The 27,180-nt window shown below is 43.8% G+C and overlaps 1 protein-coding gene and 2 non-coding genes across 5 annotated transcripts in view; all 3 read left to right on the top strand.

The window, feature by feature from the left end:
- The window catches only part of Atg16l1 (autophagy related 16 like 1), a 36,415-nt gene extending 14,848 nt beyond the window's left edge, over positions 1–21,567 (top strand). Inside the window, exons 6-19 of one of the 3 annotated variants that reach the window (XM_046439747.2) lie at positions 507–572; positions 2,492–2,578; positions 3,195–3,251; positions 3,468–3,518; positions 4,141–4,243; positions 6,903–7,008; positions 9,637–9,707; positions 11,546–11,617; positions 15,665–15,785; positions 16,045–16,150; positions 18,094–18,243; positions 18,340–18,387; positions 19,130–19,231; positions 20,180–21,567. In XM_046439747.2, coding sequence (XP_046295703.1) covers positions 507–572; positions 2,492–2,578; positions 3,195–3,251; positions 3,468–3,518; positions 4,141–4,243; positions 6,903–7,008; positions 9,637–9,707; positions 11,546–11,617; positions 15,665–15,785; positions 16,045–16,150; positions 18,094–18,243; positions 18,340–18,387; positions 19,130–19,231; positions 20,180–20,273 — 1,234 coding nt within the window. In that variant the 3' untranslated portion in view covers positions 20,274–21,567. The remainder of the gene's footprint in view (positions 1–506; positions 573–2,491; positions 2,579–3,194; positions 3,252–3,467; positions 3,519–4,140; positions 4,244–6,902; positions 7,009–9,636; positions 9,708–11,545; positions 11,618–15,664; positions 15,786–16,044; positions 16,151–18,093; positions 18,244–18,339; positions 18,388–19,129; positions 19,232–20,179) is intronic. The other 2 variants (XM_046439748.2, XM_046439749.2) reach the window with 2 other exon arrangements.
- LOC124089777 (small Cajal body-specific RNA 6) lies at positions 5,141–5,412 on the top strand. Its single transcript, XR_006850864.1, has one exon. It is a non-coding gene; the product is annotated as a small Cajal body-specific RNA 6 (non-coding RNA).
- LOC124089776 (small Cajal body-specific RNA 6) lies at positions 14,181–14,450 on the top strand. Its single transcript, XR_006850863.1, has one exon. It is a non-coding gene; the product is annotated as a small Cajal body-specific RNA 6 (non-coding RNA).
- Positions 21,568–27,180: the final 5,613 nt, after the last annotated feature.

Consider the following 27,180-nt stretch of genomic DNA (forward strand, 5'->3'; position numbering starts at 1 on the left):
TCCCACGCCGATACTAGGGGACAACTCTACTTACCTCAAAGGGTATTAGAAGAATTTAATTAATTGATCCATAAGATGATTAAACCATGCCAAGTACAAGTAAGTCCTAAGTCAATCTTTACTATTCTTGATCATGCTGTGGGTGTCTTAATATAGTACTTTCTAAGACGGCTGCAAAAAGCTGTTGTGGCCCTGATTAGCCTTCAATAAACCTGAAGTGCCTTCTGTCCTAAGAGGCCCTGGCCCCATCAGGTGACCTCCTTCCTTGCTAGTTCACCTACTTCCTCTTATAACATGATCTCTCCTCTAGGCATTCCTCTGAAACCCTTTATAATGGGGAGTGTGTTGAGTTTGAGACTTTGAGTGTCTTGGCCAGGGTAGCTGCTATTTTGTATGCACTGAATGTTCAAATGTGCTATGGAAACTAGCAATTTATTGCAAGTGAAGCCTCCATGTTTTCCTTACACAAACATAAATGATGAGCTTTTTTTTATTTTTATAAATAGGAGACGGCAAGCCCGGCTGCAGAAAGAGCTTGCTGAAGCAGCAAAGGAACCACTGCCAGTTGAACAGTAAGTAAAGACCAATCTAAACTGTGTTCTTAACCATTTGTCTCTTAAAATTGTTGTTTTATTCCTATATAGTCACTTTAAAGATATTAGAAAAGAAAACTGAAGCCTGGCATGGTGGCACACACCTGTAATCCCAGCAGCTAGAGAGGCTGAGGGAGAAGGATCACAAATCCTTTTTTGAGGCTGGCTTTGAATTCATGATCCCCCTGCCTCAGCCTCCCAAGCCATTGGTATTACAGGCGTGTGTGTGCTACCATCCCTTGCAAGGATTGTAAGTTCAAAGTCAGCCTCAGCAATTTAGCAAGACCCTGCCTCAAAATAAAATATAAAAAGGCCTGGGGATGTGGCTCAATGGTTAAGCACTGCTGGGTTCAATCCCCAGTTGGGGGGTGGCGGGGGACAAAAGGCAAAAAGTCAAAACATAATTCTGCCACCCAGAAAGTAACACCCACTCGACCATTTTAATTTTATTTTGGTGGTTTCTGATTCCTCAATTAAAAATGAGGTACTGAGTAATATGACCATGTTTCTGATTCTTTATTTGGGATAGATTCTTGAAAATTTGTAGAGTCAAAACTGTTTTAGAAAATATGACTTTCCAAAAAGTTGTTTCTGTTTACACTCCTCAGCTGGGTGTGGATCCAGCTTTCTATGTCTGGGAGGCCTCATCATGTATCTGTCTGCTGTTTTCAAGTGTAGCCTAGTGACTAGGTGAGGCATGATTTAGAGGGCTACAGTATCCTACCCCAGGTCACCCAGGAAGGGCCTGCACAGGGTGCAAACCTGAGAACTTTGGCTAGAGGTTCTTTTCATCTTTGCTTCCTTAAGAGTCAAACCCTCTTTTTAAAGGCTAGTTGGCAAGTCCTAGTATTTTCTCATGGTCCTGGGCCTGTGCAAAGATCCAGGAAATTTAGGAACCCAAGATTCTCTTTGAAACTGCATCATTGTAGGCTCAGTTCATGTTTGGCCCTCTTGCCCTCTGTATAATTCTGTTGTCCTCTTAGCCTAGGTGACTCTCACAAATCTACATCTGTGAAAGCCAGCCAAGAAGGAAATCAGGCACAGCCTTGTTCTCATTATTCTTCTCTACGTCCTGGCCAAGAATGTGGAGCAATTATATATAATGCTAGAATAAATAAAAGAAGACAAATTTACTTTGACATGGTTTAACTTGCTTGGTAACAAGTTCTTAAGTATATATTCATATAATCCAGATAATTAATCAAAGAAAAGGAAAAATCTTGCTTTCAAGTTCTTGAGTCCCAATAGTAAGTGATGAAATCTTGGCCTGTTACTTTATTATTTTACTTCTCCATGAAGATTGTGGCACAGTAGGAGGTCATTAAAACCAAAATAATTATTGCCTTCCCCCAGTCAGGAAAGACATGGCCTCTAAAAATATGGAAGAAGGGGAATTCCAGAGGTGCTTTGCATCCAGTGGAATAAACAGCAAAAGCAGCGTGTTCCTTTAACAGGTGCTCTCCCTTGGAATGTGTTGGATTCCCCAAATGTCAGAAACACTGAGAGCTTAAACAAAGCCTGTGTTATCCAGAGTCAAATATGAATGGTGTTTAGAGTTTGCTCTTGAAAACTATTCTCAGTTGGCATTTTGGATCTGTTTTAATAGGTTTTTTGTTTGTTTGGTGCTGGGGATTGAACCCAGGGCCTCACATGTGCTAGGCAGGCACTCTACCAGTAAGCTACATCTCCAGCCCCAGTGTTCTGGATCTGAACAGGTTAAATGTTTCTTTTCACATTTATCTGTAGTGGGAGAGCTTCCCTTTTCTCTAGAGAACCTTTTACCATATCTCTTATAGCCAAGTGTCATAGGTTGTGATTAGAAATGTAATGGCCTTTGCAAAACTGATTCTCTACAAAGCCCCTGATTATCAGAATAAACCTCTTGCTCTTCGTTCCAGGGATGATGACATTGAAGTCATTGTGGATGAGACCTCAGAGCACACAGAGGAGACCTCGCCTGTGCGAGCTATCAGCAGAGCAGCCACGTGAGTAGATGGGTGAACAGGGGACAAGTGGAAGTTTGATAGCATATTTATGGGCATAGCGAGAACATAAATATGCCCACACCTCCAACCCTCTTGGTGGAATAGCTAGCATCTTATATACCACCATGGAGAACACCAGTTTGTCTGGTTCACCTCCACCTAATGGGAATGGGAGGGAAGCAGAACACAGGTGGGTGTCTTCCTAAAAGATTGCCAGTTAAACCTTATTAAGCAGAATGACCAGATCTCGGGGCTCAAGGATTTTTTTTTTTTTTTTTTTTCCTGTTTGCTAAAGCAAGACTAAAAGAGTGGGGATTGGTTATTAACACTCTGAAATTGTTAGGTCAGTTAGATTAAATTCCTTGTCTAAGGTTTTGTTTCCAGGCAAATTAGTTCAATATTAGGGAACCTTGTTTCTTTTCAAACTGCTAGGCTGGGTTTTCCCTTCTACCTTCCCATTATTTCCTGGTGGTTCAAATACTGTGAGTTTTTCTTGGCTGAATTTTGGGTACTAAGTGGGAAAAATACTCCTAGGTACTTGTTTTATGGGCTGTTTTAATTGATAATTTGGGCGAAATGTTTCTAAGGTTTAAACCTATCCTCCCCTCCTCTTTAGTAAGCGACTCTCGCAGCCTGCTGGAGGCCTTCTGGATTCTATCACTAATATCTTTGGGTAGGTTAGAAGACCTTCACCTTTCCTTTTTTAAATGTGTGTAAATATACCTAAGCATATGTACATGATTTATTATTTTTTAATTGTACACCAGAATTTCAGTGGTGCAGCAAATACAGATACCTTAATTTTGGCCATTCATGTAGCTTCCTCCTTTTTTCCCCAACTTCTTTCTCTTAATCTCGCTTTGTGCTGATCTCTGGCCTTTCCCTTTAGTCTGTCCGAGTCTCCCCTTTTGGGGCACCATTCTTCTTCTGATGCTGCCAGGTGAAAGTATTACCCTCTTAGCCAAGCATGTGAGTGTGGGTCATTGATAGTCACGCTGATCACGCTGCACTGCCCGCAGTCATCAGATGTCCACGTGCTAACCTGAGTGCTTTGCATGCTCCCAGGAATGAATGCTGGAAGCCCCCCAATCTGGGCAGTAAAGTGGAGCTCCTTGTATAGTCATCATGCTCTTGGCCTCTTTCTTTTGGCATGCATTCGACTCCACCTTGACCACAGTGTATGCTGGGGGTGATTGTAACTAGGCATAGAAATCATCTTAAAATAGTGTTACAGAAACACCAAAGAGCTACCTCTGAGCTAGCTGTTAATTTAGTTGGAAAAAGTTCCTAGCAGTTAGCAAGGTAAGTGATCTTACAGGGCAGCTTTTTAGTGCTGTTTGGGAGCCCATGAGTTAGAATGCAGGAGAGTGAGGAATGCGTTGACACACTCCTGTTGCCCTCTGCATGAGGGTGCTTCTTATGGTTTGAAGGGTCTGGAAGGAAAAAGCTATTGACAAAGATAGCCTGCTTAAGCAAGATCATCTTTAAGGCCTTTCTGACGGCTTGAAGAGTAGTGATCCTGTGCAGTCTTGTCTAATATTTACCTTTGTGTTATTCTTTAGGAGACGCTCTGTCTCTTCCTTTCCAGTCCCCCAGGATAATGTGGATACTCATCCTGCTTCTGGTAAAGATGTGAGGGTACCAACTACTGCCTTATGTGTCTTTGTAAGTATGCGCTCCACCAAGCTTGGTATGGTAACAGGGCCTGATCACTAAAGGGTTATTTTCATAGTTCAACTGAGCTTTCTGTCATTCACTTTTATCAAGCTCTTATACCTGCTTGCTCTGTCCTCTGTGAGGGATTAGTATATTTTGCTTAGCTTTAGAGCACAGAATTTACTACAGCCCTTCTGGGTAATGTTACACTGGCTGTAAGAGAGGATTTGGTAGCAGGAGGGATGGGGTAAGGGAAAACTAATTAGGGATGGTGAGAAATTAAAGTAATTCATGTAATTGTAGTCACCAGATAGCTGCAATTTAGGGTGAGATTCTAGCTAGTGGTCTGTTTCGGAAGTCTAACAGGGAAGCTCTTGGTTTCATAAATTAAACCCTTGTTTGAATGACTTCCTACCACTAAGAGCTTATGATTGGAAGCAGAACACAGCCCTGGGCAGAAGCCACTGTGACACCAGGACTGTCATCTGGAGTTCAGAGCTGGGTCCTGGTACTAATAGATAATCCTTATCCCAGCTAGTGTAAATGAACCAACCTGGCAAATGTCAGGTATCTGCTGGGCCTGTGAGAACACTGGAGAGGGAAAGAAGGGGCAGCATGAAAGCAGAGCCAGAGTTGGGTTGACACTGGTGTGGGCCAGGTATGGCCAAAAGAGGTTGCTTTCCGAAGAGGGAAGGATTTACTAGAAATATGGAATGGCATTTAGGTTGTGGGAGCTTTTAGTTCAGGCACCCAGAGGAACTTCCTTAGGTAATTCCTCACAGTGGGCTGCCTAGTGACTTCATTGTCAACTAGCCTGTATTGGAGGAGGAGTTATATTGGGGAAGGGCTTCTTCCCATTCTGATCTCGCTCCTATGATTCCCCAACAGGCCTGAGCACTTCACAGTGGTCAATGATGATTGGTAAAAGGTCTGATTGCACTGAATGTCACAGTCCCTTCCTTGCCCTCAACTCCCAGCAGCCCATTTTTCCCCCTAGCACATTAAGTCATGTGTGTGGGATGGTGGAGCAGCTGACAATCAGGGATTTTGTCAGTGTGTGTTTTGGAGAGTGAAATATTCACAGCTGACTAGTATCCAACAGAACACATTCCTCAGGAGCTTGATGAGTGGCAGGCAGGGTGTGACAGTGCATGATCTCAAGTTTTCAATCTGAGACCTCGGGAAAAGAAAATTTATTTTGAAAAAGGAAATGTCAAGTTCCCTGTCATGAAGATTTTCAGCAGTGGGATATGAGGGAAAGTGAGAAACCAAATCATCAAAGTGCTGCTCAATTCCGAGTCAATTAATGGAGATGCCAGTAGCAGTAGCTCACTGCCCACACTTTGCTGGGCTTGAAGCAAATCACAAATGACATACTTCACCCAGAAAAAATTTCTGTATTCACTGTCCTATTAAGAGAGTGAATTATAGTGATGCCTATTATTCCCTCTGCCCCTTTTGGGGTGGGATGCTTTATTGCCTGGATTGCGTTCTTATCCTGAACCATGTGTGCCATCTTTTGAGCTTATATTTCTCTGTTTATGCCAGTCTCACATTTCCCAAAGGAAATTTTTTGCAGATGAACAAAAGGAGGTTTCAAAAAGTTAAGAAAGCTTGGCAGAGATCATACTGGTGATAAGGCTAGATTTGTTTTGTTTCAGAAGAAATTACATAGAAATCTGCCAGGCTTGGTAGTGCATGCCTATAATCCTAGCAGCTAAGGAGAATGAGGTAGGAGGATCGCGAGTTCAAGACCAATCTCAGCAACCTAGGGAGGCCCTAAGCAACTTAGTGAGACCCTGTCTCTAAATAAAATACCAAAAAGGACTGGGGATATGGCTCAGTGATTGAGTGCATCAAAGTTCAATCCTTAGTGTCTTGTCCCCACTCAAAAAAATAATAATAACTACTAAATAGAATCCCCATTGTAACATTAATGTACATCTAGGAATAGGACCAGTGTCTGCTTAGAGTAGGACTTATCAGGAAAGCTTTCTTAGCCAAGTGCAGTAATGCAGACCTATAATCCAAGCTGCTGAGGAGGCTGAGGCAGAATGATCACAAGTTCAAGGCCAGCCTTGGTGACATAGTGAGACCCTGTCTCAAAATAAAATTTGGCTGAGGGTTCGGTGGTAGAGTCATAGCCCAGTTGTAGAACACTTGGCTAGCATGCATGGGGCCCTGGGTTCAAGCCTTACTACCAAAAAATAATAATAAAAAGAAAGCTTTATTATGAGAGGCAATATACTACACATTATTCAGATACATAGTGTTTAGCATTAGTAAATTAGTAATAGGAGTAGATGTAATATCTGGCCCAAAAGAACCATTTGGTTCTAAGCTTGCTTTTAAGCTAATAGGGTATATACAATTCAAAGTGCCATTATTCTTAGAAGAAATAAGATTAATGCAAAGACCAACTTAAGGCAAATTATCTACTAATTTTGCTTTTTTAAGGTTGTAGTGCAACTAAATAAATGAAGCTGTAACTCTTAAGAATAAAATGCTACTAGAACCTTAGAAGACCTTGGGCCAGCAGTCCACTTTAGATTATGGTTGGCTCCCCCTCTGTTTAAGGATGTGTTTTGCCTCGAGTTAGGTGTTGAGTGTGTATGTGTGTTTTGGATTCGGGAATAATACTGATGGAACTTGAAATATGGTGTTGTAGGATGCACATGATGGAGAAGTTAATGCTGTACAATTCAGTCCAGGTTCCCGGTTACTGGCCACAGGAGGCATGGACCGCAGGGTTAAGTTATGGGAAGCATTTGGAGGTAAGAGCTATTGGTGGAATGTGGTTGCCCTTGCTCTCAGGCACTCTGAGTTGTTTATCATCTTAAAGCATACAACTTTTTTTTATGTAAGAATCATCTGACCAAAGCATTTTTACCATTTCAATTTCTCTTTATATCTGAATGCATGTTTGTTCTTATTTCTCAAGCAATGACTAGAAAATACTATTATTATGAATGTTTATCTCATACAGTAATCAGAACATCAGAACAAAATAGTACCAGTTTTAGAAGGAAAATAAATCTTTATAATTAAACTGTACATCAAGCTGTGGTTTATACGTTTGTTTCCTCCTCCCTCCTTCCTCCTCCTCCTCCCCCCCTCCTCCCCCTCCTCCTCCCTCCTCCTCCTCTTTCTCCTTCTCTTTCTCCCCGCCCCCAATCATAATGCCAATGACCATGACCTAGATAAAAAGAAGCCATATCTAAGCTTGAGTAAAGGAAAAAGAGGATTATTACCTGGAAAAGATGTGTTGAGCCAAGTGGTATTCATGAAAACATCTTTTAGAATTCTGAAGGTGGATGTAGTCCAGTTTTGACATTTTTGAGATTCAGTTTCATGTACGTATATTTTCACTGAACTAAATGTAAGTAATAAGATTTTTATTGGAACTGGAACCGCTTTGTCAGGTTTCTGTAGTTGTAGCACATACATTTTCACTGTCCCCAATAAATAGCTCCGAAGTGCCTTTGTCTGTATTAATTCCTGTGATCCTTAACAATAGCCTCATGTGGTTAGAAAGGTAGTTCTTACCCTTTTTTGACAGACGAAGACAGCAAAACTCAAAGAGATGCAACATAATTTGTGTATTTGATATACACAGTTAACAAATTACATGGCAAGTGAGTAGTGGAGCCAGAACTAATCAGAATCATATAACTTGAAATCACTTCTCCCCAGCCTCCCCACCCACTCCCCAACTGGAGATCGAAGCCAGGGGTGTTTTACTGCTGGCTTACATGCCCCCAACACTTTTTGAAACAGGGTCTCACCAAGTTGCTAAAGCTGGCCTCAAACTTAACACTAGTCTTTTCTGTGCTATAGAGGATTACCACTTTTGATGTTTGTTTAAATAGATTTTAGTTTAAATAGATTTATTTAAATAGTTTAGTTAAAATAGATTTATTGGTGAGCACTGTACCTGTCTCGCCTTTGATTTGCCAGAAAGTGACTCCGTTTAAAAAACAAAAACAAAACAAAAAACCTTGGCTGTGACAGCCTGTTGAAGCCCATGGAAATTTTTGTTTTGCCCAGAAACACCCTGGTAGACTGGATGCTAATGGCCAAAATTGTTATAAATAATAATGAAGCCCTATTATAAGAAAATAAATATTAGGGGATTTGATTTATAAAATTTTAAGCAGAGCTGGGGGAGTGGCTCAGTGGTAGAGTCTCGCCCATGGCCCGCACAGGTGGTGGAAATGGGGTTCCCCTCCATGAAATGAGCTGGATGAGAAATAAAGCTAGAACAACAAAGAAACCCATCTTCGGAGCTACTATGAGGGATCTTCTTGGCAGAGCAGAGATAAAGGTCATATGCATTGGGCGGGCGATGTGTTGTTGTGGGAGAGCCACAGATAGTTTGCAGTGCTAACCCTAAATTTCCTGGCTTCCATACTGAGAGAAGATCCTCATGTAATTCATGGATGGCTTTCTGCAGTAGAGCATTTGCCTAGTGTGCCTCAAGTCCAGGTTTGATCCCCAGCACCACAAAAATAAAGTTGAACAACTAGTCTATTTTGATTATGCTTTTGCAGTTAATTAAGAGTAGTATGAGACATTTTGTTTCACTGCCCAGTCAGTAAAAAACACTTCTGAGAAGATTAGAGGGGTGCAGGCAGGGCTGCAGGAAAAGTGCCATCAGCCCTGTTGGGCAAGGCAGGAATCATTGGCTCTTGGTGGGCTTGCCAGTATCCCAGTATATGCAAAGCAACTTTAAGGACAAATTCCTAAAGCTCCAAACTGAGCCTTTTTGGCTTTCTACCAAAATTTGAAAAATTTCTTTTCAGACCTTAATGAAAATTATCACACCATAGATTCAGAATTTTGGTGATCAGAATTTCTACAAAATTAGTTGGCATGAGTACCGATTAAACCCAAAGATTAATGTATGTGAATTATAAAATTTTACTGAGAAGTAATGGACCTAGGGGCTGGGGATGTGGCTCAAGCGGTAGCGCGCTCCCCTGGCATGGGTGCAGCCCGGGTTTGATCCTCAGCGCCACATAAAAACAAAGATGTTGTGTCTGCCGAAAACTAAAATGTAAATAAAATATTTTAAAAAAAGAAGTAATGGACCTATATAAATTCAGTCTCTAGTTTAATTTGACGTTTTATAAAATACAGTTCTTTGTAAAGGGGATTAATAATTCAAAATGTCTTAGAATATTTAATAATATGCTAGAATCTGCACCCATTTAAATGTTCATTGTTGTTAGAGACTAACAATATATTTTGTCTCTTACATTCTATTTGTCCTGTTGTTTTATTCTGTAAGGGTGCAGGAAAGTTTCTATTTGACAATGTAAATTGACTATCATTGTGTTTCAGTGCTCCATCAAACTCATTATCAACTTCCTGTCTTTTCTAAATCTTATCTTTTTATACAGACAAATGTGAGTTCAAGGGCTCCCTGTCTGGTAGTAATGCTGGAATTACAAGCATTGAATTTGATAGTGCTGTAAGTATCTAGTTTCTGTGATTTTGGAGATTTCTGAAAAGTTAGACATCTAATTATTAAGAAGTAACTGGTTTCTCTGCCATTCTTCACATCTTAAGTCAAATCCATGTTAGAGAAAGGTAGAAGTAGATTATAGAGCTAACTGGTCTATCAACTCTGATATTATAATTCTGTTACTTGGTACCTCCTGCCTTTGGTACTGGGGATTGAGTCTGGAGTGCTGCTCCACCAAGCTACATATCCCCAGCCACTTTTTCATTTTTTGTTTTGAGACAGCGTCTTACTAAATTGCCCAAGCTGGTCTTGAACTTGGGGATACAGGCGTGTGCCACTGTACTTAGCCTACTCAGTATTTTTAATTCTATTTTATTGTTATATTTTGTGTGTTTAGATCCTGTGCTATAGGGGCACCATGTGGTCCTACCCTTCAGTAAATTGCCATTTAAATGAGAGTGGTTTAAAAGCATTAAACTGCAAGTCATTGTACTAAAGTAATGTGTAAAATAGGAATGAACTGCTCACTCATCAGCATTTCAGAGTGGGGATTAGGAAACAAAATAAGCCAACTTGGCACAACTCCAGATAATCAAAGGTTAGATGCAAAAAGCCCAGTGCTGAAATTGCAGGGAGAGGAAGCAAAGAGAAGATTAGAGGTAGGACTAGTGTGCAGTAGCCAGGTGAGGTGACAGTGTCTGCTCAAGAGTCCTTCTATCTCTGTCATCTCAGGTGTCCTTTTCACATCCCTACTTGGGTAAGGGTCCTCTGGGACCTGGAATGTCTTGTGCAAAAACCCATTCTGGAGAGAGAGAGAGAAGTCTACATCTGCTGCTTTTATCAAGCTAAGAACTCACTCCCAGGGGATGAGCACTGGTGGTTAGTTGTCTTTGTGCTCCTAACACAAACTGTTAGCTTCTTAACCCAGTAAGTCCCTAGTTATTATGAATATGTCAAGAGAATTGACATGGATGCATTTTTAGGTGAGCTCATATATATTATTATATTAATGAATATTAGTGGACATTGTCATTATACTATTATTCCTCTTATGTAATTGTATTATCCCATTATGTAAGTTTTTATAGGTGCTTCACATCTTGGACAGTGGGACAAAAATGGGTTAATAACCACTCCTTGAGTTAATGACTCCTTGAGGTAATGATAAGGAAATTTGACTGGAAAGTTAGATGTAGGTCAGAGTATATCTTGACTCAGTGAAACCATGTGGAGGATTTTGCATATGTTTGGCAAATGCTCTACCACTGAGATCTATCCCCAGCCTTGAGAGGTTTTCAGAAACAGATATAGCATTAAATTCTGCAATAATTGACATTGAAGACTGAATTGGGAGGGGCAGATCTGCAGTGGCCAGCATCCAGTGCTTCTGCAGACTTGATTCAGGTTGGGGCTGAGGTGCAGGCAAGAGAGGAAAGGGTCTAGCTGGATGCATGGAAAGTAGGTGGTCTTGGAGGATGGGTAGTTGGGAGTTGAGCCCAGGGAAGAGTAGGTGCTTCTGGGCTTTCTGCTTGGATTGTATGTGGAGAATTTGTATTTGCTGCGTAGGGTAGGTGATGAGGGGAAAGATGAGCGTGGGAGACTTGAGTTCCATTGAGCTTTAGAAATCTCAACATTCCAGTGAAATTGAGTGATTTCAGGAGGAAAGCTTAATTTGAAGGGGATCTGTAGGTTGATAACACGCTGGTGGTGATGGTGTTCAGATCAGGTGTGTAGTTTTAGGCATCTAACCCTTCTTGGACTTGATTATTAGGAAACTTGTTTCTTGTGAACTGAATTCCTCTACTTTAGCTAAAAGTTGTTTTTTCTTTCATTTATTCCTCTAGGGGGCTTACCTCTTAGCAGCTTCAAATGATTTTGCAAGCCGAATCTGGACTGTGGATGATTATCGATTACGGGTAAGGCTGGGTTAAGACAAGTATAATGTACAAGCCATGTGGTTGTCAAGGCACACAATACAGGAAAATGGCAGATGAATAACTAGGGGACTTGTGTGTGCTTCCCTGAAAATCAGTATGATTGACACTTTTCTCCTTGGGAAAATTTGTTTCTACTTACTCCCATATTTTGTCTAAGATTCAATTTCAGCATGTTTGCAATAGACCCTCCCATGTCCATGGAAGACTTGGGGATACTCCTCCTGTCCATAAGGACTAGGTACTTTTTATATAGATATCAATTTTAGCTTAGCTTTACAGATTTTAGCATCAGCATGTGAATTGTGATTCACCTCATAGAGTAAGCTGGAAAGTAGAAAAAGTACAAATGGGTATACTTATGATAGATGTGAATGACTCCTGATGCTGGAAAATAGGAAACAGGTGTAGAAGTAGGCTCAGATGTTGAGGCAGTTTGCATTTGAGCCTAACTTTGCATCCAAGACAAAGATCTGAACTTGATGGTTACAAGTTTGACACAGCTATTTTTGTGTCAACTACATTAAAAGTGGCACGATGTTAAAAGGAACTTCTTGAATCCACTGGGAGGTGGGGAGCTCTATTAGAATGGTCTATTAGGTAGGTTCCTGGTGTTCTGATTGGAGGGTGCCTGGATGAAGCTAGGTGAATCTTTAGAAACAGAGTTATCACTTTAGGCTATCTGTCTTCCTGAAAACTGTGTGGAAGGTGAGCAGTATTAGGTGTAGCTAGTACCTGAAAAGTTGAAATTCTTGATTGTCACTTGACAAAAGATTCTCAGAAATGCAGAGCAGAGCATGCTAGGGTTGTTGCTCAGTGGTAGAGCACTTGCCTAGCACATGTGAGGCACTGGGTTCAATTCTCAGCACTGCATATAAATAAATAAGTAAATAAATAAAAGTCCATTGACAACCAAGAAAATATTTTTTAAGAAAAGAAATGCAGAGCAAAGCCCTAAAGGTGATAAAAGATGAATGCGTTGTGTTCTTGTTCTGGATGGAGTAGAGGAGGAATTTTAGTCTTAAATAACCTACAAAGGGGAAGGAGTCTAAAGTCATGCAGTTAGTAAATAATAAGGTTTGCATTTTAATTGAGGTCTGTGCTCTTTCCTACATTCAGCTGGTCTGTATTATTCAACACTGAGAACAGAGCAAGGCCGACTAATCATTGAAGAGGTACCAATAACCTTCCTTGATCTTAGGCCCTGGGAGAGGAGGGAACCTTTTGAGAGTAAACCATTTGTGCAGGATGGTATTTTTCATTCCTAAGAGAAGTTACATGCAGATGGCCTTCAAGCTTTGGGCCTGAAAAATCAAGAAGGAGGCCTAGGAAGGTAGACCTAAAAGACAAAGGCCAGAGTATTGGGAGACTTTGTCCAAGTGAGCAAGGTGGAAAGATGGACCCACTCCTCCTTGGAAAGAGTGCCCACAGGATGCTGGTGGGCAACCCCTACCTTCACAGGCTGCTGTTGATGGTGCCATGTCAGAACTGTACCCTCCTTTCAAGACCAGTTGGTGCTGAGGGCCTTGACCTGTTTTCAATGGAGTCCCATCCCTAAATAAGCATTTGAAGATCTGGAGGCCTTTTACAGTGGATTCTCTACCCAGAGAATACTCATGAAACTCTCAATGGGTTCAGGAAACAAAATAGGGTCCCCGTTTTCTAAAGTTACATGGGACTCGGTGGTGTAGGACTTCAATCCAGCAACTTAGTGAGACCCTGTCTCAAAATTCAAAAGTGCTTGGGCTGTAGCTTAGTGGTAAAGCATCCCTGTGTTCAATTCCTAGTACCAAAAAAATCTAAAAGTTACTGCACAACTACCTGGATGCTTCTTTGTCTTGAGGAACTGTGTTGAATACCCAGCTGCTCACTTCTGTAACCAATGTTGGAAAAGTGCCCGTTGTAAGGATCGGCTCCTAGGTAAGATGTAGTTTTTACTTCAGAAACCTCAGCCAGTTTGTGCTGAGCAGAGTCCTTTTTGTGCTGTAGTTTTCTTGATCTTACCAGAAGTTTACAGATATTATCAAATAGTTTGAAGAAAAATACAGTAGAATATAGAGAATAGAAGGTGCTGACAAGAGGTAGTGCATACTTATAGGTATTTTTCAATATTTATTCTTCCCATCCCCATTTTAAAAGTTGAAACCCTTAGCTTGGTGAGGCTGTGTCACTGAGACCTGGCAGTAGGAATTGTCAGTGCATTGATGAGCTGGATGGGTGGGGTGGGCTGCTCCTTCCTTTGTCCTTTCATTTCTGCTTGCGGGATGTGGGTGTAATGGCTTGAATTCCTGGACTCAAGGAGTTTTTTTTTTTTTTTTTGTACTTTGAAAGAAAGCATCAGTGATCAGTGAATACCTTTTGAGTTTTTGTTATTTGCTGCCATTTGGGGGTTTGTTTTCCCCTTGGCAGTTCTGGGGATCAAACCCAGAGCCTTACACATGCCAGGCAAACCCTTTACCACTAAGGCACGTCCCCGGCCAGGTGAATACTTTATGAAGCTTTGGAATTTTTTATGTATAAAAATGCCAATCCCATTGTGAAAAGAGGTCGATGATGAGTAGTAAAAGGTCTGACTGCCCAGGTCCCCTCCCAGCATCCTGAATGTCCCCAGCCGCCTCAATCCCATCAGGCTCCAGTGGTGCCACAATGGGCCAGAGAGCAGCTGACAGGCAGGGATGGCTTGAGTCTGTGTTCCCTGGTGAGCCAAGGGAAGACACGGTGGTTGCATCCAACAGCTTAGCCACGAAGGGCAAGGGACTGATGGTTGGGAGAGCTGGTATCTGTGGCTGTGATCTGACGTTTTCAAGCTGAGACCTCTGACGGAAAACGCCCTAGAGCTTTTAAGTATGTAAAGTTCTGATGCTTCCTTTAATAAATAATGTCTGCAGATAACCTGTCTAATCTCACTGCAGTGGTACTGGACAAAATCCAGGCTTTTAAAATCTTTTATTTTGATACAATGGAGATTGATTTTTTAAAAAATCAAGAACAGAATAAGCAGGAGTCTGTAGTAGAGCCGGGGGTGTGGCTCAGTGGGAGAGCACTTACCTAGCAAGGGCAGGCCCCAGATATGGTCCCCCATGCCCACTCACCTGCCCCTTTCTTTTCTCACCACCCCCACCCCTTCCAAGGACAGGGAAGTTTGGTGCTGGTGATGCTAGGGTTTTATTTAATGCTATTGGGAGATTTATCCTCTTGGTCTTGATACCTACGTTAGCTTTCTGTTGCTGCAGGAAAATACCTTGAAGTAAGCAGCTTAAAAGGAGGAAAGATTTACTTTGGCTTGTGGTTTCAGAGGTTTCAATCTCTGGTTGCTTGGCCCTGTCACCTTTGGCCTGTGGTAGCACAGCATATGATGACAAGAGTGCATGGTAGAGGGCCCTACCCATTCACCTTTTGGCCAAGAAGCAAAAAGTGAGATGGGAAAAGACCAGGACCCCAGTATCCCCTTCAGGGGAATGACCTCGACTTTCCACCTCCTGAAGCATCTGCACTTGCAGTAGTGCCATAGGCTGCAGACCAAGCCTTTTAAACATGAGCTTTTGAGAAGCATTCAAGATCCAGTCTGGGGCTGGGGCTCGGGCTCAGTGGTAGAGTTCTTGCCTAGCATGGGCAAGGCCCTGGGTTCCATCCTCAGCACCACATAAAAATAAATAAATTAATTAAAGATATTGTGTCCAACTACAACTAAAAAAAAAAAAAGATTCAAGCCATAGAAAGATCTCACCTCTTGGCAACACCCAAAGACAGAGACTTCCTGGAATTTTCTGTAAGCTACTCAGACCAGAAATGTTGCTGCCTCACTGAAATTGCTTCATAGGAAATATGTAGCCTCCTTGGTTGAGACTAAGTGAATGAACATGCCTCCTGTCCTATGTTTCTTGTTCTTTACCTTCCCATTGTCTTGGAGTTTCTGGTCGGATCTCAGGGTGTTTTGAGATTGGCTCTGGAGGATTGAGTGCCTCCTGCTCCTCCAGCATGGCCAGCTGGTTGCACCCCAAGGCTCACCGTGGCTATTTTCTTTCCTAGCACACGCTCACAGGACATAGTGGGAAAGTGCTCTCTGCTAAGTTCCTGCTGGACAATGCACGGATCGTCTCAGGAAGTCATGACCGGACGCTCAAACTCTGGGACCTTCGCAGCAAAGTCTGTGAGGAAATTCAGTCTCTCTGTGTATTCATGTAGACAGTAGTCTTGGAGGTGGTGTTTCTGAGCTTGCATTTCATGTGGTACACTGTGAACTTCGGGTTCAGTTTCATATTAAGAGGGGCACTGAGATAGTGGCAGTTGCTATTTGAGGTTTCATTTAAATTGGTAATTGTGATAGTTGAGTGGGTAGAGTGTAACAGTGTTGTATACATAGCCTTTTGGTGGCTGTGCTTGATGAATGGTGTTTGATTTTCTTTCAGGCATAAAGACAGTGTTTGCAGGATCCAGTTGCAATGATATTGTCTGCACAGAGCAGTGCGTAATGAGTGGACATTTTGACAAGAAAATTCGTTTCTGGGATATCCGGTATGTCACCCAAAAACTTGGTGGGGGAGCAGACAAAAGTTTGTATGTGGTAGAGTTGTGGGAATGTGTCATAGGTGGGTTATATTTTTTAAATCTCAGGAAATGGCAGAAATGAGCTCTATGACACCAATATCTTAACAGTATGCTCTCTCTCCCTCACCGCAGTGTCAGCCGCTGGGGTTAGCCTTCAGTCGTTGCACATACACCATGGGCAGGCCCCTTGTTGCAGAGATGACAAGATACCAGCCTGTCTTGGGCCATTTGAAATAAAATCCAAGGGACAGATACACAAGTCAGTGAGCAGTGTACCAAAGTAGACATGGCTGCCTCTGTCCAAGGATGTTATGATTAGTCTGGAGAATTGAGAGGATAGCTGAGGCAGGAGGATCACGAGTTCAAAGCCGGCCTCAGCAACTTAGTGAGACCCTGTCTCTAAATAAAATGTAAAAAGTGGGTGGGGTAGGGATGTGGCTCAGTGGTAGAGTGCCCCTGGTTTCAATCCCCTATACAAAAAAAAAAAAAAAAGTAAGTGGGCAGGAAGTGGAGGGCGTGGGTCACTGGGATTGATAGGGTAATACGAGTTGGGATAAATTTCCATAGGCTGTATGAGTTGTTTCCAGACCTCTCAATCCTTTTTTTCTCACCCTATCCTTTTTCATTTTATTTTGAGACAGGGTCTCTCTTTGTTGCCCAGGCTGGCATCTAACTTGCAATCCTCCTGCTTCAGTCTCCCCAGTGGTTAGGATTGTGGGTATGAGACACCACACATGGCTGTATCTTTGTCCTGGAGTCATTAAGTGTTAAGAAAGGACATGATTACTCACAAGACTCTAGTAGATTATTTTGGTGTCATTTGTAGAGGTCATGTTGGAATGCAGGGATATCAAAGAGTTGATGAGGACCTGAATCCAAGGCAGTAGAGGGCAAGATATAAAAGGGCATCTGAAGAGAAATTTGACATTGAAACATGGAATTTTTAGAGTTAAATTGGATAGATGTTGCAAGTCTCCTGGTTCACTCCCTAATTCAACTGTTAAAGATTCCAAAGCAGTAGTGCGGTATGCCTCAAGTCACAGATTTAGCAACAATAAGAAAAACTTCCAAGTTACAGTAGAAAATAATTCATTAGAAGCTTACAAAAATATCACTGTGGAGCTGGGCTTTGTGTGGCACTTGCCTGGAATCCCAGTGACTTGGGAGGCTAAGGTAGAATTGCAAGTTCAAGGCCAGCCTCTTAGATCCTGTCTCAAAAAGTACTGGGATGTGGCTCAGTGGTAAAGCACCCCTGGGTTCAGTCCCCAGTACAAACAAATCAATCACTATGGAGGGGTCAGGACTTCCCTTGGCTGTGGCCTTGTCTACCCAGGGGGCCGTTTACTGACCTGTGTAGACTAGGGCACAGAGGACAGGGGAAACAGCAACAGAGTGCCTAGGGCAGCTATCCTGGAGTTGAAGCCCAAGCCAAACTGAATATGGTAAGATGCCAGTAGGAGACTTCCCAGCCCACTAAAGCAAGGTCTGTGCCACAAGTATATAAAAGCAGAAGTTGTCATTAAAATGGTACTCTTTGGAGCCTGAGGTGCACTTACTGGTAGAGCATGAATTCAGCATGCACGTGAGGCCTTAGGTTTGATCCCAAACACCAAAAAGAAAGGAAAAAGTAATACAAATTGGATACTGGCTGATCAGAAATTCTGATTGCCATGAAAATTCTTCCTAGATTCAGAGTTTTAATACTCAAAACTGCTAGATAAAATCAACAGAGGAGGCCCAATTGTTGGGAAAATAACAAAGTCGTCACTCTGAGCCTGAGAACATGTTGATTGCTATTGGAGCCTGTTGACTTGCAGCACCTTCTCTTCTGTGTGACACAGCATCCTAGTTAAAGTGGAGACGTTCTGACCTTTCTATGTTAGGTTTCTCAGATTTTTCATCTCCCTTAGGTCAGAGAGTGTGGTTCGAGAAATGGAGCTATTGGGGAAGATCACTGCCTTGGATCTAAACCCAGAAAGGACTGAACTTCTGAGCTGTTCCCGTGATGACCTGTTGAAAGTCATTGATCTGCGGACAAATGCCATCAAGCAGACGTTCAGGTAACAGAGTTGAGGGGTGTCTCAGGACCCTGGCCCTGTCTGCTTCTGTCCCACTAGCTGAGCTTTTGGGGTGACAGTGCCTATTGTTTGTTTCAGTGCACCTGGATTCAAGTGCGGCTCTGACTGGACTAGAGTTGTCTTCAGGTTAGTAGCACTGTCCCAACCCAGCTTGGTTAATCTCAGGTTAGCACATGGGGTTTTCCTGCTGGGGAAGTAAATAGAGCTGGATTTGTCCAGTGTGTGAACTAGAGCATGCAGAAGTGAGCCTGAAGATCATTCTGGGGTCACCATCAGTGTCTCTTCCCTTCCTAATGTTCCTTTTGCAGTTGCACAAAGTTAAGTGGATTGTGCCCAAAAATAATGGTTGCTTGGTTCTGGGTGGGCCATCAGATTCCCCTTCCATTACCCACCCATTTATTCCAGCCTGTTGGAGAGCTTTTGGGGATTGGCAAGAAAGCCCTGGAAACTTGGTGGAACTGAGCTGGCACTTGAGAGATGGCATCTCAAGGTGGTCTCTAGTTGCCCTTTCCTCCTGTCTTCTCCCATATACCATGCTACTCCAAATTGTGTGTCCAGGATCATCACCTGTACTCTGGAGAAGCATCTCTACATTTGATGCTTCCTGTTCCTTTTCTACTCTCAACTGAACCATTCAGCAAGCAAATTGGGAACTGTCAGCTGTTTGGAGGTTGGCTTTTGGCCTCCCTATGTGTTTCCTGCGTCTGATAGATGGCTAGGGACTTGAACCCCCAAGAAGCAATGAGGGTGTCCAGAGGAGTAGTTGCATGCTTGCCTTCTGTGAGGAAGCATTACCTCTTGGGAAGAGGGTCTAGGGGATGCTGAGTTGGGATGGGGAGCTAATAACTTTTGTTCTCTGTCTCCTCAGCCCTGATGGCAGTTACGTGGCAGCAGGCTCAGCTGAGGGCTCTCTCTATGTCTGGAGTGTGCTTACAGGGAAAGTGGAGAAGGTTCTTTCAAAACAGCACAGGTATGGCAAACCTGGTCAGCACATACACGCACTTTCCCAAGGTTTGAAAGCAGGATCTGTGACTTCGTTCTAGGGTTCATGTCCTCTTTGAGCTTCAAACTCAGTGGGCCCCTCAAAGGCTGTGGTTGTTGGCCATAGCCGTCAGTACAGCAGACAGAGGAAGTTACTCGAGATGCTCAAAGTAGAGCCATTAAATGGTGGCCATTAGGAAAAGTCGGGGAAACACACTTTCCCTGTCCCCTCTTTCCACTTCTCTCTTCTCCTTACTCTGTTCCTCTCTCTCCCTTTCTTCCTTGAATCGCCCTGTTCCTAAACACTGATTTCTTTCTACCTTATAGGCAGTGCCCAGCTCCCTTTTTTCTTAGCTTTGTCCATCCACCCAAGCCCACTTGCTAGTTATAACAGAGACCCCCTGCCAGGTATGATGGCCCCTCTTCCTCTTGCTTCTCCTCATTTTTCTAGTAAACTTTCAAAAACAGGCCTATAATCCCAGCAATTCCAGAGGCTGAGGCAAGAGGTCACAAATTTGAAGCCAGTCTCAGCTGGCTTAGCTAGACAGTGTCTCAAAAAATAAAAAGGCCTGGGGATGTAGCTCAGCAGTGAGGTGTCTGAGTTCGTGAGTTCAGTCCCTGATATTAAAAAAAAAAAAAAAAAAAAGACAAACCCAGCTTTCTCCAGAATGCCTATCCTCTGGCTGTGCAGGTCTGCTTGCCCCTCAGAGGCTTACTTTGTCTTCTGGTTCACTCACAGCTGAGGCCCAACTGCTAAGGGAGCCAGATTCCGTTTATTCCAGCACTGCTGTGTACAGTGCAGGGAGACTGTCTCCAGCATTCTTTTGCTGTTAATGAGTCACTGCTTGGGTGGGCACACCTAGACTCTGAATGCATGGGGTCTGGTTTGTGGCTGACCGCGGCCCTAACCCCAGTGCTCTCTGGTCTCTCCATGAAGCTCCTCCATCAACGCGGTGGCGTGGTCTCCCTCCGGTGTTCATGTTGTCAGTGTGGACAAAAGCAGCAAAGCTGTGCTGTGGGCACAGCCTTGATGGCCTTTAGGAGAGGCGCAGAGACTCGCACAGCCCTGTCCTGTGGGCACAAGTCCTTCCCGAGAAGAGCTCAAGCCATGTGGCACGGTGGCCTTCCTTGGATGGGAATACTGAAAATATTGACTCTGCTCTCTAATGGCCTGGAAGAACCAACACTGAAACAGCCTGACCCTGCAAATCACCTGGCTGAGGTTCGGGCTCTTGCCCTGTTGGGGTGGGAAACACTACTAGCTCTGATCTTCCATACCTCATTGGGGAGCACAGGGTCCCCACTGGGTCTCCTCACTGGATGACAGTGCCAATGACATCCCACATGTCTGGGTTGGTTCCCAGCTGTGCTTCTCCCATCCTTCCAGCGTCGGTTCTACCTGATGCATACCCCTCGCCTGGAGGTCCTTTGCCCAGTGGACTTGCTCTAAGCATTGGCTTAGAGGAAACCCCAAACACGTGGTCTGGGGTTGTCACAGGGCTCTCGTGATCTCGTCTTATTACTGCTGAAACTTGAGGTCTCTTGACTGGTCTTCAGAACCTTGACTCCCTTCCGCTCAGTTCTTCTACGTATCTACTTTTTGGTCAAGGAATGAATATAAATTTGGTTAAAAATCTCTTTGAGATAGGCAAGGACATGTGCCAACCTTTTCCAGTGAGGCGGGTTTGTGGCAGAGTTGAAGAATGTGCTCCTGTATCACTCTGCAGATGCCCAGAAGGTGGGTGCTTGCCACGTTCACACTGATGACAAAGAATTTAAGACCTCTGATGTATTTGCTCCGAAGCTGGTGGTGGTGACTCCAGCCACTGCCCTCTGCCAGTCCTGCCTGTGCTGACTTCAGAGTTCAGTGCACGAAGCCCAGTCTGGGGAGCATGGCAGTGTAGTGTTCCCTGTTGGGCCATGATGAAGGCTGGGACGTTCATCCTTACCATTTTACCTGTGTAAGATTTTAGTTCTGGTCTGGGTGTCCAGAACACCATGTTTTTATCACATTTTAATTTGCACTTTATTTTATTATTTTTTTTTCCTTCTACACTTGTTCTCTGGACAGTTAGGGACACGAGTGCCAGAGCAGGAGGAGAAAGGAGTGAGGCATCTTTGCTCTGACAGGTATATCGTCTCCATTCTCCGTCCTTTCCCTCCTTGCGTCTTCCTTTTCGGTTTGCCATTCAGAGAACTTGCATTGAGGGGAGTGGAAATTCACAGCCGGGCACATCTTTTATTTATTTATGTATGTTGCCCAACAGAACTTGATTGTAAATTAAAAAAAAAAAGAAAAGAAAAACTGTTATCTTTTCAAATTGACTGGTTTTTCTGGTATTTATTCTTTGTAAATAATGGATAGTACTTTGCCGCTGTGTTTTCTTGTTCATCACATCACCTCATCCCACACATCATCACTCCATATAAAGCATCAATATTCCCGTTTCACATCCTGTGCAAATCTTAACTGACCTGGGTGAGTTTCTTCAGAACTTCATCATTTCTGGTATAGGAGCCAAACATCCTGATCCTCCTGCAGGACACCTTTGTCCACAGGGTGTGTGACCTGATGTGTCTCCTTTGGGCCTTGAGCTGAAGAGGCATGAATTGGGGTTCTAGAGTGACTTACCTGTGGCACCTCAGATACCTAACATGCGGAAGAGCCAACATATGATGTCACCACTCTGAAGGGACACTCAGACAACGTGCATAGGCTTAGCCCCAAAACCTAATCTGGTTCCCACAATCGGGGCTGAAACAGCCAGCCTTGCAAAATTGAATGAGCCCTTGCATTTATTTTCAGAGAGGAAAGTGATTCTGAAAATAGGCCTCTAATAAGCATCGCAGTTTCCTCAGATGACCTTGTTTTTGAGAACTTTGAGGGAAACAGGCAGGGCTGCATTCTGTTTTTCTGTTTGAGCTCCATCCCACTCTGAAAGTTCTTCAGTTCTTTAACTGCCACAGCTGACATAAAAGTGTGGGGTCACACAGCACTGGGGAAAGCAGCTTCTGTTCACCCCGCAGCCTCTGCCTCAGTGCCTGAGGTCTCCTGGTGCCCTCCCACTGCTGCTGCTTCCTCTAGTCCAGGGACCATGCAGAGACATTCCCAGATAATTCCCACGTGCCACCAGCATTCACAGCTGGTTGACTGCTTCCTGGATGTTTGAGCCAGAGTGCCCCTTGTTTGTAAGTGGCTCCTACTACAAGACTTGTTTTGGTCCAGACATTAACATGTTTTAAAAGCTGAGGATTAAAGTTTTCTATGGCTTTATGTTCCCAGATACCTCATATATGTTTGTGTGATGCTGGTGATTGAACTTATGGCCTTGCACATACAAGGCTCTGCCACTGAGCTGCATCCCCATCCCCTGACAATCTTAAACACATACTGTGTATGTGCTGCTCCTTGTCATGTATGCTGCAAAGCCCCTTTTGCATCTCCCCCATCGGGGCACATGGAATTTTGTATGGACACTGGAATAAATAAATGGTTGGAGACCCGTCAGCTGTGAGAGGCAAGGGCAGGTCACCTGGAAACCCCAGATTGCAGTGCACCAGTACATGCAGAGCTACTCTCCTGTCTTGTCATATGTCCTTTGTCACAAATGTAAAGTTGCATGGCCAAGCAAGAGATCCTCATCCTAGAGGGGTGTGTGTGTGTGTATGTTGTGTTGTTTGGGGTAGAGTGGGAGAAGTGCTGGGTTTTTGTTTTGTTTTGGTACCAGGAATTTAACCCAGAGGTAGTTAGTCACTGAGCCACATCCCCAGTCCCCCCTCCCCCCCCCCCTTTTTTTTTTTTTGGTGACAGGACCTCACTATTTTTCTGAGGCTGGCTTTGGATTTAGCAATCCTGCCTCAGCCTCCCACTGAGATTGCTGGGATTACAGGTGTGTACCACCATGCCCAGCATACTCTGACCAGACTTCTGACTCTCAGGTGGGCATGCTGGTGCTGGTCTGCCACTAAGGCCCCAGGGGATGCAGAAGTGAGTCTTTTGGAGGGATAGAGTGAGCTGGCTGTGCCCCTCTACATTGACTTCAGTGTCCCACTTCAGTGTGCCCCATGTATACTAAGAAGCATTTTCATCTAATAAATCTCAGAAATCCCAGGTAAAGTGAAGCATACCTGTATTTACATTGTTACCTGGGGCTGGTGCTATGTGCCCATAAAGTGGGCAGCTGCCTCGCTCCAGCGAAGTGTGATTCTCTGGCCTCGGGGAGCCATGACTTGTTATCCTTCTCTGCTGATTTCTGTTTGTGTCTCTGAATCCTCCGTGGCCTGTTCATTGTAGATATAGTCCTCTACTTGTCTGTGACTATACCTGTGTCCCTCAAGCCCTCCCCCACTTCAGTGACTCTTCCCCTGGGCCATACTGCTCTCATTCTAATAACCCTAGATTGGCAAGTGTGTTCAGTGAGAATCAGGACAGATCCAGAACCTCGGGAGGCATGTGGTTTTGTGAGGAGCTGAGCCTGCTGTACCCATCAGTCTTCTTTTATTGGGTTGGTGGTACTGGGGATTGAACTCAAGGGCATTCAACCACCAAGCTACATCCCCACCATGGCATTTTACCCCCAAGTCTGCCCACATCCCACACTTAAGGACATGAGCTGACCTTGAACTTCTGATCCTTCTTAGTCTCCCAAGTCTTGATTACAGGTGTATGCCACCACACCTAGCTAAAACAATCATTGTTCTGGGAGTCAGCTGGCCTGTTGGGGATAAATGGTTTGGAAGGCATCCACACCCACCTGGCTGTTGATGTGAAGGGTAGCTGTGGGACTGATGACACAGCAAGAAAGCATCAGTGTGTCAGCATTTGTCTTGGGTGTCACTGGCACTGAACCCAGTGTGGGGTACCAAGAGGAATCATGGCACCATCTCAGCAGTCAGCCACAGTGAGATCTACATTCTGCTTTCCAATCAATTGTCTTTTTGTTGTTAATGTCCCACCCCAGGTTTGGTTGACTTTCCTCCGTAAGCATAATTTTCTGTCTTGAGTGGGAAACATTAGCCCTACACATTCCTATATGTTGAACTTTGGGCAGATTTGCTCTGACCCTGGGACACAAGGAGAGCTGTGCATTTGTCCTTAAGCTTCCTTTTATCACAAAACTGGATGAGGAGAGGACAGAGGGTGTGCTGTGGAGTTTTAAACAACAGTGGGGTCAGAAGTCCTGTGGCCCCCAGGGCTACACACTCCTAGGAGACAGGGACCACCATATTCTTAACACTTGAGAGAGTATGTGGCACATAGCTTCTTTAAAGTTTTTATTTAGTAATAGAATTGAATCAGTGAATAACAACAGACCACCATAGCTGAAAGGAAAATAGGAGGTTAACCCCAAGAATAGCGGCGGGCTGTATCTCAGTGGTAGAGCATTCCCCTAGTGTGCGCAAGCCCAGGGTTGGATTCCCAGCACCACAAGATCTAAGCAAGAGAAGGAAGAATGGTAAGTATGGTTTTGTAGAAATTTTGCTCTATTTATACATGTGTATGTACTGGGTCATAATGTTGAAAGTGTATTTTTTATTGTTTTTATGTATATATTGAGTTGAGAGTCACATACCAAACCATTTTAAAGTGAACAATGTATTCATGATGTTCTGTGACCACCACCTCTAATTCCAACCAATAACGGGTATCTGTATTCTTCAATCTTTTTTTCATTTATAAGCAGTGATATAAAGAAAAGTGGGGATCTGCATCCAGAAAAAGGCCTATCTGCCTAATTTGGGGCACCTTCTCAGGGGGTGTACAATCCTGAAGCCTGTCCGCAGATTCTGTTGAGATGGCCTTGTCATCTCGTAACCCATTCATGTTGGGGCCCCTTGGACAACACTGCAGGGAGAAGCAGCACCTGGCAGAGGTCAGCCTCCCGCTGGGGGGACAGGGGAAGTCCTGGTCAGGATCTCTACTCCACACCACACAGGGCTTCTCTGCCTTAAGGGACTCACCTATACCTTCCATGAATCTTCCCAAAACAGAGCAGGCCGTGGGGTACCGGGTTACAGATGAAGGAAAGGAAGTAGCAGTGGGACCCAGCTGCTCTGCAGGTCATAGGGGCTCATCGGTGGCCATGCAGCCCAGGACTCCAGGCTGAGGCTACCTATACAACCTGCCATTATTACATGGAAAGTGGAGAGTTAAATACCATTCCCAGCATGACGCCTAGAGAGTGATGGCCGTGATTTCCCAATACGGAAGAGCATTCACCTTGCTGGGGGGTTACAAAGAAGATCCAGGTAAGGGCTGGAAAACAAAGTGAAGGTCCCTTGATGGCCCCTGGGATTGCATTTATGATTTTAGATATTATTAGCCCAGCCCCAAACAGCTCTCTCTTCTTTAGATGGATGGACCAAAAGATATGTGTTGGAATCAACATGGTGGCCTTTACAAGCTCCAATTCCCTGGCATGGTTCACCAATACCAGGTGTTCTCTGCTCAGTAAAACTAAGGCAATGAGGACATGATTTTCATTTGGGGGTTGATGTTTAGCAGAGTGTGCCCATTTTCCTTGAGCATGTATCCTAATAAGCCCTTAAGATGACAAGCTAACCCCAAAGCCCATAAGCTGCTTAGCTGAGTGTCCCCACTACCTGCCGCCCCTGCCCTGTGAGCTGCAGCTGTGGGAGATGAAGCCCAAGCTTGAAGATTCATGTCACCATAGAACACTCCATAGAAATGAGTATTGCTGCGGGCAGTGCTTCTCCATCTTTGGGAATTCATAGCCCAGTGAACTTCAAAAAGAAATCTAGGGGAAGGTTGCCAGCTTTGTATTTTTGCCAAGTAAGGACTTTTTTTCTAAATGACTGTGTTCTCCCGCTATTTTCTAAAAAGAAAGGACTTTTTTGTCCTTCCACTTAGGACCTGCATTCTGAAATATTATGGCTAAAGTGTCATGATGTTGCATTTACTTTCAAGTGGTTAAAAAGGAAAAAGAGTAGAGCTGGACATAGACACATAGAAAGTTGTTAGTTGTCAAGTCTCAGTGTTGACGGTGCAGGTGTTTATTGTATCTTTTTCTTTGAGTTCTAAAATTTCATAATAAAATACTAGAATGCAGAATCAATAACAGAAGGCTGATCTGTTTGCCAGGGGCTGCAGGGTCAGTGGAAGGGTTGACGGAAGTGAGTATCAGGTCCCTTTGGGAGTGATGGGCTAATGACCTCATGATCTTAAGATAAGGGGCAGTCTTTTATATTGAATATGTTGGCTCTTCAAAAAAAACTCACAAGAGCCAGAACAGCGGCTCATACCTGTAATCTCAGTCACTAGGGAGGCTGAGGCAGGAGGGTGGCAAATTCAAGACTAACCTCAGCGAACTAGCAAAGCCCTATCTCAAAAAATAAAAAAAAGAGGGCTGGGGATGTGACTCGGTAGTAAAGTGCCCCTGAGTTCAATCTTCAGTACCAAAAACAGAAACAAAAAAAAATTCCATGAGTGCCCTCATTTTTCTCATTTCTCCCCCAAGAAAATAAAAATTCATCACAGACCAGGGGTTGGGAATAACATTTCCAAAAAAGAGTAAGAGTAGAGTGCTTACCAAGCCTGTGTGAGGCTTGGGGGTTCCTTCCCCAGTAGCACACACACAAGATTTCTTCACGATGAACCCAACTACTATGTATAACTATGTAATAAAAAATTATTTATTTTTGTGTGTTCCTGGGGATTGAACTCAGGGCCTCATGCATGTTAGGCAGATACTCTATCACTGAGCCACATCTCCAACCCTTAATTAATTAATTAAAAAGGCAGGACTAGTTGGGTTAGGTGGCACGTGCCTGAAATTCTAGCGGCTCAGGAGGCTGAGGCAGGGGGATCACAAGTTGAAAGCCAGCCTCAGCAAAAGCAAGGACTAAGACTCTGTCTCTAAATAAAATACATAGTAGGGCTGGGGATGTGGGTCAGTGGTTGAGTTCAATCCCCGGCAC

This window comes from Marmota monax, unplaced genomic scaffold, assembly GCF_021218885.2.
Source record: "Marmota monax isolate L192 unplaced genomic scaffold, Marmota_monax_Labrador192_F-V1.1 WCK01_AAM20220418_F8-fsc00041, whole genome shotgun sequence".
NCBI classification, from domain to species: domain Eukaryota; kingdom Metazoa; phylum Chordata; class Mammalia; order Rodentia; family Sciuridae; genus Marmota; species Marmota monax.